At 43.7% G+C, this 16,222-nt stretch overlaps 1 protein-coding gene across 4 annotated transcripts in view; it reads right to left on the reverse strand.

Moving 5' to 3' along the window:
• Positions 1 to 1,251: 1,251 nt before the first annotated feature.
• WWC3 (WWC family member 3) overlaps positions 1,252 to 16,222 on the reverse strand; it is a 108,709-nt gene continuing 93,738 nt past the window's right edge. For all 4 annotated transcript variants that reach the window (XM_070464128.1, XM_070464127.1, XM_070464129.1 and 1 more), the window contains 8 exons: positions 15,400 to 15,561; positions 14,552 to 14,703; positions 13,031 to 13,196; positions 8,640 to 8,804; positions 7,705 to 7,797; positions 5,437 to 5,664; positions 5,157 to 5,284; positions 1,252 to 3,957 (listed from right to left, as the gene is read on the reverse strand). In XM_070464128.1, coding sequence (XP_070320229.1) covers positions 3,891 to 3,957; positions 5,157 to 5,284; positions 5,437 to 5,664; positions 7,705 to 7,797; positions 8,640 to 8,804; positions 13,031 to 13,196; positions 14,552 to 14,703; positions 15,400 to 15,561 — 1,161 coding nt within the window. In that variant the 3' untranslated portion in view covers positions 1,252 to 3,890. The remainder of the gene's footprint in view (positions 3,958 to 5,156; positions 5,285 to 5,436; positions 5,665 to 7,704; positions 7,798 to 8,639; positions 8,805 to 13,030; positions 13,197 to 14,551; positions 14,704 to 15,399; positions 15,562 to 16,222) is intronic.

The raw sequence follows: 16,222 nt of genomic DNA on the forward strand, positions 1-16,222 counted from the left end.
CTTTCTTTATAGTCCAACTCTCACATCCATACGTGACCACTGGAAAAACCATAGCCTTGACTAGATGGATCTTTGTTGACAAAGTAATGTCTCTGCTTTTTATTGTAAAGCAATTATCCTCCAATTAAAAAATAAATTAAAAAAAAACTTGTACACAAACGTTCATAGCAGCATTACCCCTATTAGGTAAAAAGTGGAAACCCAAATTGCCATCCACTGTTGAACAGATAAACACAATGTGGTCTATCTATGCAGAGGAATATTACTCAGCAATAAAAAGGAGTGCAGTCCTGACACAGGCTACAACATAGATGAGTCCGGAAAACATGATGCTGAGAGAACAAAGCCAACACAAAGGCCACATACCAAGTGATTCCATTATTAGGAAACATCCAAAACAGGCAAATCCACAGAGAAAGATCAGTGGTTGCCAGGGGGTGGGGGAGGAGAAATGAGGGTGACAGTTAATGGGCACAAGGTTTCTTTCTAGGGTGAGAAAAAAGTTCCACAATTGACTGTAACATTCGTGCTATGACTAAACTTAACTCTTAATATACTAAAAACTGATGAATTACATATTACATGCTTTAAACAGGTGAATTGTACAGTATGTGAATTCTATCTAAAGAAAGTCTACCCCCCTACACACACCAAAAAAAGCACATGGGCTTTAAAAAAAAATCCCCAAAACAAATATTTGGATTCTGCTCAATTAAAAAATGAATGACTCTGAGACAAGTGAAAAGGTGAATCATAGATGATGAATGCCATTGAAGAGTTATTAAACATTATTAAACGTTATGTTGTGATAAGACTACTGTGCATGTCTTTCTCTCTTAGCCATACATACTGAAATGTTTCTACCTGAACCAAGAAGATGGATGAGATTTGCTTCAAAAGATGGAACCGAGGACAGGGGAAAGTTCAGTGTAGACCAAACAAGATGGGCCAAGAATGATTTATGTTGAAGGGGTGGAGGAGAGGGCTTTACGTGTGTTCATTGTACTATTCTATTTTCACACCTCTATTTTTATGTGGAAAAAACTGCTGTTTTCAGTCACAAGTCACGTCTGATTCTTTGAGACCCCATGGATTGCAGCACGCCAGGCCTCCCTGTCCGTCACAATCTTCGGGAGTTTGCCTAAGTTCATGTTCATTGAATCAGTGATGCCATCCAACCATCTCATTTCTTATATACATTTTTATACATTTAAGTCTATAATTACATTTTAAAAAATCACACAATTTCCATTTTGATTTTAAGGCAGGTTAGTTTAATTTTATAGAAGAAATACTTTCAAAAGATACAAATGACAATTAGAACAGAGACAAAAATAGAGATGAATACTGATTATAACTTATTCCCACAACAGAAGGTTACATATTTTGGTAGTGACAGTTAAGTTACCAGATGAATGGAAGACCAAATTCCCTTTTATTTGCTGTACTGTTCCTAAAGGACCCTGGTGGCAGACTTTGGATTGTTTCTGGACTAAACTGCTGATAAAACAAGGCAGAGGTTTCTCACCACAAGGCACAGTTATGGACAAACTTAAACGTAAGAAAATACCCCTTAAGACGATAGGACTTCACTTTTTAGACATGTGGGATATTTTCCAGGGGCTGGCAGTTTTAACCAGTCAGAAGCTGCAAAATCAAGTCACAAAGGAGAAGCCAGTTAGGGGACATGGCATCCTCTTGCCTCCTCAGCTGGCCTCTATGGCTGTCCACCTGCCCCTTCCGGCAACAGACTGCAGGAAACCCATCACCTCCCCTCCTTCATCTGCCTGGCTTTTCTTTGCTTTCTTACTATGGTCCCATTCAGGTGCAAAAGCAGACAGACTCAGGAGGGAGAGAGGGACACACAGAGAGGTGCAAGCAGTGCTCCTGGAACTGATGTCAAAGCACAGATTGTGTCTGTTTCTAGAGAGGCAAAGCAGGGATTTCTTTTTCATTAAACTCTGGGGTGGGGAAGCACGCCAAACAAAAATCATCAGTCTCGACTGGGCAGTGACATTTATCTGCAAATCCCTGTAGGCTTTCTGTACAGGCACGGTGGGTTTCCCTACCTTGCCACTTTGTAGGGCTTGAAAGTAAAAGCTGCTTCAACCCTTCAACCCACTTAGCACTTCACATGGCAACGTGGCTACAGAGCGCCTAGGCAAGGCGGCTGGGACTGCCCCACTTTCGGGGAGCCATGCACTTGAAATGTACATGATTTGCTTTCCACACACCCCAGAGCCCAGCTTTAGCCAATTCATCAGTTTCAACAGCCGGGGAAAAAGAGGGCCTGCCACCATCCTGACCCATTCACTAATGCTGTCTCCTGGCATTTTTGGCAGGCACTGATGTTTTATGTGTCTCTACCTCTGTTGTGGGTATGTATACAGGGAAATGAGCAAAGGAAAAAAAAAAGAAAAAAAATCGAGACTAGAGGCAGAGATTCATAGCAATAAGTGGCAAGTGTGAAAAAGCACAAAAGTTTTCAGCTTTACCACCACTGACAACTTCACTGTCTGTGATAGGTCAATGAAATGCTTTTACAAAATTCATTTTTAATAAATGTGAAAATGAAGGCAGATTATACAAAGGAGTGGTTACAGACTAATGAGAAGAGAGATGCTGCTGATTAAGGGGGAAGGGGGGACACTTTCAAGGGAAGGGCAGAAAGACGGCGGTGCGGGGGCGGGGGCATTTTCTCTTACATTTTGTGTGATTCACCTCGTTTACTTCTCCGAGGCCTCATGAAGAAGAGTGCATTCCATAGATAATAAATACGTAGTAGGCAAACTATACCATTTGGCATTTTATGAGGACGGTATAGTTATTACGTAAAAATTTTTTTTCCTCGTGAGCTAGTTCTAAGATTTCTTAAGAAATATCAGGACAATTCCAGTATGGGGTGGGGGCCATCTGATTGAAAGCAAATGCTCTCCTGTGAGCCACTTGCTGGCTAGATATGGCTCCCACAGAAGCCTGCTTCCTAAAAAAAGCGCCTTGGAAGGTTCTTGTGTCCGTGCTGTGACGGCTCCATCCATCAGCGAATCTACTGACTCGCTGAAAACGCACCTTCCTTCTCTTTTCACTTTCCTGCAAGCAGAGCAGAAGCTCCACCACTGCCCTCTTGGTTGGGTCTTGGTCTCGATTGGATAGGGCGGACTAGAAAGGCAGAGGCCGGGGGAGGGCGGGCTGTGTGGCTGCCGCCAGGGGCTCAAGGACAGCCTTCAGATCTGGGGCCACAGGGACACTAGGTGTCCACAGGGCACCAGACACTGACACGATTGAGCCCCTGCGGTGGCACCTGAGCCCCTGTGGTGGCATCTTAAGGGAACACAAAGGGTGCCAAAGTGTACGATATACATGATAAATGCACGGAGGAGGAGAATTCAGCACATAGTGTTTGCATTTCGGGTGTCAGACACAAAACCGGCCCCAAAGTTCCATTCTACCGCATGACAAATACTGAAGAACAAAATTTCAGTCTTAAAATACATCTTAAAGTCAGTATTTTCCTTCAAGGAAAAAAAAGTACTATAAATAAATTACAATACAGTGAATTTGCCTGAACTCACTTCGTTTCTGTCTTCCAGCCTTTAAGTCAAATAAAACAGCGTTAAAAACTGTACACTCTTAACATGATAATTGATCTCTTATAAAATAACGTGTCTTCAGAGATGTCAATTTCACAACAAGGAAAAACCAAGCCCTGTTGCCGTCACTATTATAAAATATATATGTATAGATATATGTGTTTTGTTTTTATTTTTTTTTTTACAAAATGTGTATATTAATAGCTTTGCACAAATATTTTAAAGACAAATTTAGCTAGCCTAAGAACTTCATTAAAATAAAACAGGCAGATAAATACTTCATGTGTACAAAGCATTACATCAAACATCATCGGCAGGCAGAGGAGGTACATTAATCCTTGGTCTTGTAAAAAATGCTATCTTCTCCCTGGGATTGGAAAGAATAACAGGTTAGAGGTTGACGGAAATCCAATAAAATCTGGCAAGAGCATCTGCTATCAATGAGAGCTTTTCTTACTGAGAGAATACATTGAATTTCAATTCCCAGGAGCACATCTGTTTGTATATAGATTCTCTAAATCTTTTTGCACCCCCCCTCCCAATTTTAATAGAGGTTACAAAGCCCCATGAGAGCAAGGGTTTTTCTTCAGTGCCTAGAAAGGTGCCTGGTATATGGAGATGCTCAGTAAATTTTTTCTTTATGAATAAATGAAAAACTATAGAAGTTCTAAATCATAATTGACTACTCTTACATGAAAGGTCCAGAACAGGCAAACCCAGAGGTATAAAGGAGAATGGTGGTGGCCCAGAGCTGATGGGAGGCTGGGATAGGGAATCACTGCTTAATGGGTCAGGGGTTTCCTTCTAGGGTGATGGAAATGCTTTCAAATTGGACAGACTGTGAATGTACTAAATGCCACTGAACTGTTCACTTTAAATGCAGTTAATTTTATGTTATGTGAATTTCACCTCAGTTTTGTAAAAAGCCAAAAACAAAAGAAAATGGATATAACCGGGTAATTTTCCTCACATAAAAAAATAAAAACAGGGAAAGCTAGTCTATGCTATTCAAATTCAAGATAGTGGTTATTCTGGTGTGGGAAATCTGGAAATGCTGATAACATTTGATTGTTGCTGTGTAGTATTCACACAATTCACTGATACATTTCATATGCAGGATATGCAGGCTTCCCTGTATGTCTATTATGATTCAATCAAAAACTAAAAAGGCAAAGGTGATATGCGTATGTATCTATATGTGAATCACTGTGTTGTTTACAACAGCAAACATCTGGAAAGCAGCAGGGGATAAACTGGTTAGAAGTAAATTATATCTATTAGATGAGAGATTACTACCAAAAAGGTAACAGATGATGTAGCAACAGGGTTATTTTACTTTAAAAAAGAGCAAAATGCAAACTCCAACATACAGTATGATTACAAGTAGCTGAAAAAAACAGTGCTAGGGGAAAAAAGATCAGAAGAGAACTGCACAATGCTAACAGCAGTGAAGATTCCCGCTTTGTTCTCCTGTGGGTCTTTTTCAATACTTAACTTGACTTTTTATAACGACAAAGGGCTGACAGTAAAAAGCCTGCGGGAAAGTGAGGCCAGGCTTCTCCTCACCTGAACGTCTGCACTTGGATGGGCTCTTTGAGGTTCTGCCCACGCAGCTGGCACACCCCCTTAGAGGCCTTCTTCAGCATCTTCTCGGCTGCCTGTTCTTGATGGAAGTCAAGTTTGGTCTGTCTCGTCTGGAACAGCAACCAGCAACGCAGGGTCAACCAGGTTTCGCTTCTCTTGTTAAGGAAGAACGCCGGAAGCCCCCACCAGCTCCGGCGCGGGAGGGGTACTGGGAGGGGGAGAAAGGCCCGCCCCCTTCGCCACGCCCCTGGCGCCCGCTCACCTGCCGCTCGGCCTCCCGCAGCAGGCTCCGGAAGCGCTCGTCTCGCAGCAGCCAGGCCGGCAGGTCGGTGTGGCCGCGGAGCTGGGCGTCCTCCAGGCGCTGGCGCAGCTCGCGCAGGGCGCACAGCTCCTCGTTCAGCTGCCGCTGCCGCGTCCGCGACGCCTGGAGGTCCAGCTCCAAGTCTAGGGATGTGCGCGCTGCCAGCGCCACCAGGGAAGACCTGCAGGGCTGCAGTCCAGGGCGGTGAGCACCCCACCCCTCCGCCCCAGCGCCCTGCCAGCAGCTTCTTCCCCTGGCCGATCCCCATCTCCCGTCCCCTACTCCAGAGAAGGGGCCGCTGGAGGGAGATTTCTCAACACAACATCCATGTGGGTGACCAGGGTTCAAACCCATGTCCAAGAACAAGCCAGTGACAGCCAACTGTCCGCTGGAAGGATCACCTTAGGTTTTGGCCCAAGTGCACAGAAATATACCCTCTCACTTGGGGCAGGCGGGGATCATCTTTCTCAAGTGCTATTTGACAATATAAGTGAAAGTTAACAACGTGAGCTTTCTTTCGTTCTGATATTTGATTTTGACTTGCATTTGAAAAGCACAGGTGATGTTGTGCAAAAAGGTTTATGAGAAAAAAAATTCTAAATAGCTAACAAGAGAAAGGGCTTTCCTGGTGGCTCAGACAGTAAAGTATCTGCCTGCAAAAGGGGAGACCTGGTTTGATCCCTTGGTTGGGAATATCCCCTGGAGAAGGGAATGGCTACCCACTCCAGTATTCTTGCCTGGGAAATTCCATGGAGAGGAGCCTGGAGGGCTATAGTCCATGAGGTTGCAAAGAGGTGATGGCCACTAAGCGACTAACACTTTCACTTAACAAGAGAAAAGTGATCAAATACATTATGAGGCCAGCAGAGAACGCAGCTATTGAAAAAGATGAAACCTGTACCAACATGGCAAAATCTTAATGATCTACTGTGTAAGGGAGGAAAAAAGCATGATATAAACCATGTGAGGGCTTTCTGTTTAAACACACAATGTCAAAAAAAGTTCCTTCCCAGGGAATTCCCAGATGGTCCAGTGGTTAGGACACCCCCCTCCCTTGGGTTCAATTCCTGCTGTAGAACCTAAGATTGCAAGCCACGTGGTGTGGTCAAACAAACAAACAAAAAAAAAACTCCTCCCTGTATAAGCCTGAAGTAATAAGCAAGTCTGCTGTTTTTAAGTTCTAAAATGAGAAAAGAATTTTGTACATGCAGTTGAGAGCAGTACTTCCCACTGCATGGCAAACAACCCTGGGGAAGGCAGTTAGTGCAACAAAATCACAAATCCATGAGCATACCAACGTTCTTCAGAGGACTGATTAACTGTATGTGTTTTACATACTTGTAACACTATTTTGCACATATGCAGAAGTTAAATGCAAATGTAAGTGACTTGATAAATACAAATTCATGTAAAAACACTGCTGAATTCATAACAGAGTTCTTAACCAGGAGTGACTTAGCCACTCAGGGGACACTTGGTAACATCTGGGGACATTCTTGGTTGTCACAACTTGGGGGGGAGGGGTGGTAGCACACGCTACTGGCAACGAGTGGGTCAAGGCCAGAGATGGAGCTTAGCTTCCCACAGTGCACAGGACGCCCCCACAACAAAGAATGATCTAGGCCAAAATGCTAACAGCATTGCTGTTGACAAATATGTTTGTAGCTGAATTATGTATTTTCTTATCATTCTCAGCCATTGGCTATTGTAAACAAAACCACCACAAGGAGATCTGGGAATTTATTTTTCTTTGAAAGAATCCTTCCCCAGGAAAGTAAGGGAACCACTAACTTACAAACTAAAAGTAGCAAAACTTTGTACACTGGTGTGATGTAGGGAAAAAAACTTGGTTATATAAAGGACATGAAAGTAACAGTCTTATGTAGAAGAACGCTCCATGTTGAAAGCCTCAAATTTTCTAAACTGTATATACTTGCTTGTCAAAAAAGAAAAAAAAATATGATATAGAATGGCTGATTGTTTATTAATTTACTATATTTTAAAATGTAAAGATCATGTATTATCTTTGATTATGACATTATCTTGGGAAACATAAATATTGGTAACATGCTGACTTTATATACAGTTTTAAGAAATTATATCTAAGTAAAGAAGGAAATAAATATATTACCTTTTAAATAATATAGCTAAAAATATTACCTTGTCAGGCTTGTAGAAATAGCTCCCAGGGTACATATAGACTACACATTAGTCTATGTGGGCACATACCTGCTTATAGCGAAGGGTTCGTCTTTCCAGAGTATTTCGCACAAAGGGGGACTTCCGAGGCAGTGTGGAACTGTCACTGTCACTACGATAAAGCTGCATCAAAAAGACTAAGGTTCAGAAACACTTCCTTAAGAATTCATATGCATCCTCTGTGTACTCTGAATTGGGTTACTCTGTTTCTCCTGCAGGTACTCACACACCCTTAAGGCTTTTAGAGTTTTTACCTGGACTCTGGGTATCACTTAAAAAAAAACCTACACAAGAGTTTCAAGCAAAACAAAGGCAGACCGAATAAGCGGACCAACCCCCACCCCCATTCCTTCCTTGTGTCCATCAGCCAAACCAGCTGAGGTTTCCAGGCTGATCGAGCAACACAGTTTCCATCTTATCAGTGCCAACTGCCACTTGATATGGTGGGATGCTCATGAAAGCCTGCGCTGTCCTCAGCATTTTTCACTTTTTTATCAATCGTTCTTGTCTGCTGTGTTTCTAGCTTTGGCAAGAGCTGGAAAGAATAAGTTCCAGGAAAGAGCCCCATTCCTGGCAGGAGGACAAGTGCACACCACTAACACCCACTCTGCTCACCAAGGGAAAAGGCCCGCTTGTAAAAAGAAAAATAAATAATGCCGACTTCATGGGAGCCAAGACAGCCTGTATTTCATTTGGCTGCGGGTTCTTGTTTTAGGATCGATGTATATCTGCGTGAAAGCAAAGTCCTTGCCTTCATGGCCTTATTTTCCACACAGAGTGAGATTTGCTTGGGGCAAGGTGGGGAGATGAGACCAACATCAATTTCCTACCCACCCATGCATGGTGTTCCTTTAGTGGTATCATTTGTGAGAACATATATGTCTTTTAGCATAAATTAGTAAAAAAAAATAATAAAGGGGACATAAAGAAAACATCTAGACAGGTGGCAAGGAATCCCAACTTACTCTGCAAACGTACTGGCTTCGTGCTCCAGGCGAGAAAGTCTGAGAACGGACAATGGTGCTGCTCCGAACAAAGGGCGAGCCGCGGGCCCTGCGGCTGGGCCTTTCCTTCCGAAGACTTGCTACCTCTTCAGGGAAGAGATCTTCTGTGTTGGTCTCCTTATCAACCTACATACAATTTATTATGATGACTTTTGCTAGGACATAAGCAATCAACTCCATGTGACCCACTCTTCCGTCCTCCACATGGAATTCTAGGTGGTATTTCACACTTAACACGTCCAGAATTTCTGATATTCCCTTGGCCAAGCATCTCGACTTAACTAGTTTGTCCAAGCAAAAATAGTTTTCGTGTCATTTGGGACTCAGCTCTCTTTCATACACCCTGTATCTGGTCCAAGATCAAGTCCTATTGGCTCTGTGTTCAAGATTAAGCATGTTGTGACCTCTTGTCATTGATCCTCCATCTGGGTCACCATCACGTTCTGCCTGCTCAGTGCAGCGGGCTTCTCACCTGGCTCCCTGATTCCACACCTCCCTCCTCCCTTCAAATGCTTCTCAACACAGTGCCAGAGACATCCTGATAAAATTGAAGTAGGACCCTGTGATTCCACTCCTAGGTGTACACCCTAAAGACCTGAAAACAGGTGTTTAAATACTTGCGCACAAACAGGTTCACAGCAGCCTTATTCAAACAGCTGAAAGGTGGAAGGAGTCCAAACCTCCATGGACGGATGAGTAGATAAACAAAATGCCCTGTACTCACACAAGGGATGAGGAGGGAAGTACTGACAGACAATGACAGTGTGCTGGGCCTTGAAAACATCAGGCTGAGTGAAAGAAGCCAGTCATAAGACACTGTGTACTGTATGATGCCATTCATTCATTCATTCATTTTTACTGAAGTATAACTGGCTTACATTGTTATATTAGCTTCAGGTGCTCAAGATAGTGATTCTGTATTTTTATAATTACAAAATGATCATCATGATAAGTCTAGTTACCATCTGCCACCATTAGAGCTGATACAATATTACTGACCATGTGATTTCCTTATTTTATAATCTCCCTTATTTCCCTTATCCCTCCACCTCCCCCCATCCTCCACCCTAGCAAGCACCAGTTTATTCTCTGTATCTATGAATCTGTTGCTGTTTTGTTATGGTTGTTCATTTGTTCGGTTTTCTTAGATGCCACATATAAGTGGCCCATAGAAGGGGAAAAAGTGGAAGCAGTGACAGATTTTATATTCTTGGGCTCCAAAATCACTGCAGATGGTGACTGCAGCCATGAAATTAAAAGACGCTTGCTCCTTGGAAGAAAAGCTATGACAAACCTAGACAATGTATTAAAAAGCAGAGACATCACTTTGCTGACAAAGGTCCATATAGTCAAAGCTATGGTTTTTCCAGTAGTCATGTACAGATGTGAGAGCTGGACCATAAAGAAGGCTGAGTGCTGAAGAACTGATGCTTTCAAACTGTGGTGCTGGAGAAGACTCTTGAGAGTCCCTTGGACTGCAAGGAGATCAAACCAGTCAATCCTAAAGGAAATCAACCCTGAATATTCATTGGAAGGACTGATGCTGAAGCTGAAGCTTCAATACTTTGGCCACCTGATGCAAAGAACTGACTCATTGGAAAAGACCCTGATGCTGGGAAAGACTGAAGGCAAAAGGAGAAGAGGACAGCAGAGGATGAGATGGCTGGATGCCTCACTGACTCAATGGACATGAATTTGAGCAAACTCCAGGAGACAGTGAAGGACAGGGAAGCCTGGTGTGCTGTAGTCCATGGGGTTGCAAAGAGTTGGACACAACTTAGTGACTGAACAAGTGAAATCATGCAGTATATGTCTTTCTCTGACTTGCTCCATTTAGCATAATAAAATAATCTCTAGGTCCATTCTGTGCTGTCGCAAATGGCAAGATTCCCTTCTTCTTTACAGCTAGTATTTAATTTCACACACACACATACCACATTTTCTTTACCCATTTATCAATGGACATTTAGGTTGTTTCTGTATCATGGTTATTATAAATCATCCTGCAATAAACATTTGGGTGCATGTATCTTTTCTATTAGCATTTTTGTTTTCTTCAGAAAAATATCCAGAAGTGGAACGGCTAGGTGTATGGTAGTTCTATTTTTAATTTTTTGAAGAATCTCCATACTGTTTTCCACAGTGTTACACCAACTTACATTCCCACCAACAATGCACAAGGGTCCCCCTTTTTTCTGCATCCTCTCCAATGTTTATCTGCTATCTTTTTGATGACAGTCCTTCTGATAGGTACACGATGATATCTCATTGTGGTTCTGATTTATATTTTCCTAATGATCAGTGATGTTGAGCATCTTTTCATATGTCTGTTGGCCATCTGAACGTCTTCTCTGGAAAAATCTCAATTCAAGTCCTCTGCCCAGTTTTTAATTGGGTTGGTTGTTTTTCGATGTTGAGTTGTCTTGAGTTCTTTGTATATTTTGTATATTAACCCCCTGTCAGATATAATGTTTGCAACTATCTTCTCCCATTCAGTAGGCTGTTTTCCTGATAGTCTCGTTCACTGGGCAAAAGTTTTTAGTTTGTTAAAGTTTCATTTGTTTATTGTTGTTTTTATTTATCTTGATTGAGGAGAGAAATCCTAAAATATAATGCATTGCTAAGATTAAAGTCCAAGAGCATATTACCTATGTTTTCCTCTAGGAGTTTTTATAGTTTCAGGCCTTACATTTAAGTCTTTAATCCATTTTAAAATGGAATGAGAAAGTAGTCCAGTTTTCCCATTTACTGAAGAGGCTGTCTTTTCTCCAGTGTATTTCCTTGCTTCCTTCCTCATAGATTAGTTAACCGTATAAGCGTGGGTTTATTTCTGGGCTTTCTAATCTGTTCCATTCATCTACGTGTATTTTTTTGTGCCAGTACCATACTGTTTTGCTTTCTATAGCTTTGTAGTATAGCTTGAAATCATAGAACATGGTACCTCTGGTTCTACTCTTCTTTCTCATGGTTTGTAAAAAACGTAAAATTTACATTTTTTAATGCACAACTCAGTAGTATTAAATATACTCATATTGTTATGAAAGAGACCGCCAGAACTTTTTCATCTTCCCACACTGAACTCTGCCACCATTAAACAACTATTTCCCCATCTCTAGCCCATGGTAACCACCATTCTACTTCCTGTCTCTATGAATTTAATTCCTAAATTTAGGAATCTCATATAAGTGTAATCATACAGTACTCATTCTTTTGTGACTTGCTTATTTCACTCAGCACAATGTCTTTGAGTTTCATTCACATGGTAGCATGTCACGTGACTACCTTCCTTTTTAAAGGTAATATTCCATTGTACATATATGTCACATTTTCCTTATCCATTCATCTGTGGATGGACATGTAGGTTGCTTCCACCTCCTGGCTACTGTGAATAATATTGCTATGAACATGGATGTACATGTATCTCTTGGAAACTTTCTTTCAATTCTTTAGGTTGTACATCCAGAAGTGGAATTGCTGGATCAGATAATAATTCTATCTTTAATTTTCTGAGGAACCTCTACACTATTTTCTATAATGGCTGCACCATTTTACAGTCCTGATCTTTGTAGATACCAATTTACATTTCTAAATGTACCCCTTTCTAAAATGAGAAATCATTCTAAAAATGCAAGCCCTGCTTCCATATTGTTTCGTCCTTCAGTAGCCCCTTTGACTACCTCCATTGCTGCTGAGTTGTACTGATTTACCCTGTCTGTTGCCCACAGGGCAGGACTTGTCATTTGTTTCTTTGCTGCTACATCTGCAGTGCCTAGCAGCTACCACGAGCGCAGGCTGAGAGAGAATGCAAATGTGGTGAAGAACTAGTGACTGAGGAATCCAGGTGAAGGGGTTACAAGTCTCTATTGTACTATTCTAGCAACTTCTCTAGAGATTCAAAGTGCTTCAAAATGAAAAGTTGCAGGAGGGAGACACACTAAGCAAGCCACTCCCCTGACTTGGACCAATGCTTGTAAAGGTCTGAGAAAGCTGGATGCTGGCAATGACTGGTAGCCATGCCCAGAGCATCTCCTCCTGAGGTGCTGTTCTTAATGTCACAAATGGAAAATAACTACAAGTATCTAAAACCTTAGGGACCCACGAAATATCTCAAGCCACATGTGACCCTGAAGATGGGAACGGGTCATCCTCGGATGGCTCATGAATGAGTAAAAATCCAGCCTTTTTAGTTTAAAGGAGACAAATGTTTCCATGGTACTTGCTCTTCACAGATGCCAAGGCATTCGCTTGGCTTCCCTCATGCAGGGTACACACTCCCCTCTCCAGGGCAGTGCCTGGTACTGTCAGGCAAAACATTAGGGGATCCATCATACCCCTTGGCCTTTTCTACTTACCTTAAGAGCTGGGGGCTGAAGTTTCTCGGGGCCATAAGTATCTGCCTGGCCAGCAAACGTGTGTCCATGAATAGACTCAACACCAACGCAGCAGGGCTCTGGGTGCGGGGGGCTGGTCTGGGCGCAGCTGCTACAGCCACTGTCCACCGAGTCTGCCTGCCAACTCCTGCAGGTGGAATGGAAAAAGCCCCCAAAATGTTCATCAAGGACTGACTTCACTGCTGCACTTAGAGGACTGTAGCAGAGATGCTCAATATTGCTTCTGATGACTAAAGATGGGCACTTTTCTCATAAAGTGAAAGGCACTAGGTTCTCCAGGGAAGAGAGTGAGTGCTATGAGGCCTTTCATCTAGAGGGTCTGTCCGTCTCGCCCAATTGCAGTCGCTGAAGATGCCAGGACCCTGGGACCACCTCTCTGAGTCCTCTTAGCTTCCTGCCCATCCCTGAACCCACCCCTCTGCCATGCACTTTCCCTCCCAAAAATAAACTCCTTTTGAAAATAAACCCTGAGAAAGCTATTAGGAAGAAGTAGCAAGCTTTGGAAACATGATGCTCTTTATATAAAAACGTGGAAGTAAAGCAACATGAAAGTGCCTCCAGAAAGGCTCTGCCAGAAAGCTATACACTCATGGTGCCGCTCCTGTGAGTGACTCCTCTATTGCAGACACATCTGCCCTAGTCAAGCATTCGCCCACAGGCAGCTCTGGGTAAGACGTAAAGGGGCATCGCATGATTCTATTTACATGAAATGCCCAGAACAAGCAAATCCTTGGAGATGGCATGGAGATGGGCAGTGGCCAGGGGCTGAGAGGGCTGGGTGGACTGCTTATGGGGATGGGGTTTCCTTTTGGCAGGATGAAAATGCTCTAAACTTGCCTGTGGCTTTGGGGGCATAATTGTGTGCCTGTATTAAAATCCACTGAACTGTGCACTTAAAGGGGTGAACTGTATGGTAGGGAAATTGAAATATGAAAGTCAAAGTCGCTTAATCATGTCTGACTGTTTGAGACCCTATGGACTGTAGCCCACCAGGCTCCTCTGTCCATGGGGATTCTTCAAGCAAGAATACTGGAGTGGGTAGCCATTTTCTTCTCCAGGGAATCTTCCTGACCTAGGGAATGAACCTGGGTCCCTTGCATTGCTGGCAGATTCTTTACCGTCTGAGCCACCAGGGAAGCCCTGGCAGGGAGATTGTATCCCAATAAAGCAGTTAATGAAGAAAAAAACCCAAAATTTTAAAGGCCTATTATATCCAGTCTGGGCAGAGGGAGCCTTCAACAGTCCCCCCAGTTTAAGAAAATTCAGGAACAGGAGGAAAGGTGAAAAGCCTGTGCCTACAGCTAGAGTCAAAGTATGGCCTTCATGAAGACATACATACATACAACCCCCTCGTGAGAATCCCAACTTCTGCGCAAAGGTATCCAAGAGTCGCCCAGCATATTCTACAGAAACTAACACTGTAGCTGCTTCACTCCAGGAAGATGCACTGCATCTTTCTCAGGGGCTGCCGGCCGCGCTCACCTCTCAGACACAGCCTCGGCCTGCTCCTCTTTGCGCTCCATCTCCAGGATCTCCTCCCCCGTGTACTCCAGCTTCACGCGCTCCTCGGCCAGCTCTCTTTCTACTGCCTGCAGTTGCGCTGTGGTTCTCGCCAGTAGCACAGTCACTGCATCCTGCAGGACAAAAGGGATATAGCTGAGAAGCAGCTGAGGCCAGTGGTGTGTAGTGGTCAAACGGAATGCCTGCAGGAGCACCCTCCTGCCCTGGCTGGCTGGGTGTGTGTGTGCTAAGTCACTTCAGTTGTGTCCGACTCTTTGTGACCCCATGGACTGTAGCCCACCAGGCTCCTCTGTCCATGGGATTCTCCAGGCAAGACTACTGGAGTGGGTTGCCATTTCCTTCTCCAGGGGATCTTCCCAACCCAGAGACTGAATCCACGTCTCTTGCATTGCAGACGAATTCTTTACTGCCAAGCCATCGGGGAAGCCCAAGCATCACTATAGTCCATTTTTATTACTTCTCTTGAAACCCCGCTTCTTCATGGCCACTGTGTTCTAAAACTACTATTCCTATCACCCCAAACTCTGTTATTAAAGTGCTAGCCCCTCAGTCATGTACGACTGTTTGCGACTGCATGGACTGGAGAGCCCACCAGACTCCTCTGTCTGTGGGATTCTCCAGGCAAGAATACTGGAGGGGGTTGGCATGCTCTCCTCTAGGGAGCTTCCTGACCCAGGGATTGAACTCAGGTCTCCTGCATTGCAGGCAGATTCTTTACTGTCTGAACCACCAGGGAAGTCCATATTTACATAGCTGTTTCTTAGAAACAATGTCACCAGAAGAGCCTGTCTCAAAGCCCGGCCACCTACTGTCTTCCCACAAGCAGCCAGTGTCAGGTCCCGGGCAGCACAGTCTCCTGGCCGCTCCTCCTCCCGCCGGGGTGGCTCGGGGCCAGTGAACACCTGGACTGAGTACCATCGCAGCTGCATCTCGCTTGAATCGTAATCAGTCAGGTTAATCTGAGCAATGCCCTGCAATGTGTTTAAGGGAAAAAAAAAAGCACAACATGTCCTGAATGACTGCATCTTAACAAACGACGAGCATCAAATAAAGTCACCCTTTAATGTTAACCACAAAGGCCACACAATTTTTCACTGCTATTCAAAGGCTGCATGCATGCATGCTACATCACTTCAGTTGTGTCTGGCCCTTTGTGACCCTATGGACTGTAGCCCTCCAGGCTCCTCTGTCCACGGGATTTCCAGGCAAGAATACTAGAGTGGGTTGCCATTTCCTTCTCCAGGGGATCTTTCTGACCCAGGTATTGAACCCATGTTTCTTTAAGTCTCCTGCATTAGCAGGCAGATTCTTTATCACTAGCACCACCAGGGAAGCCTAAAAAGGCTGCAGTGAAATGAAGGTCATCACAAAGGATCTAATGGGGGCAGCTCCTTGCTTGCAGGTTCAGCTCAATCAGAAAGTGCTAGAAGGGGAAGTAGGGCAGAGAATGGACAACGTGAAGTGGTGGGTCAGGCTCAGGGTATGCCACTTAGAAGAGCCGGTGATTCTCACAGGAATTTTTGAAAAAAAGGTTGGTGGAACTCTTCTCTAATTCTGACACTGAGGGAGTGGGACTAAGGGGGAAAATTCCAACCTTGGAAAGAGAGAAGCCTGGTTTCTAAGCCCTGCCCT

The sequence above is a fragment of the Odocoileus virginianus genome, unplaced genomic scaffold (assembly GCF_023699985.2).
Source record: "Odocoileus virginianus isolate 20LAN1187 ecotype Illinois unplaced genomic scaffold, Ovbor_1.2 Unplaced_Contig_16, whole genome shotgun sequence".
NCBI classification, from domain to species: domain Eukaryota; kingdom Metazoa; phylum Chordata; class Mammalia; order Artiodactyla; family Cervidae; genus Odocoileus; species Odocoileus virginianus.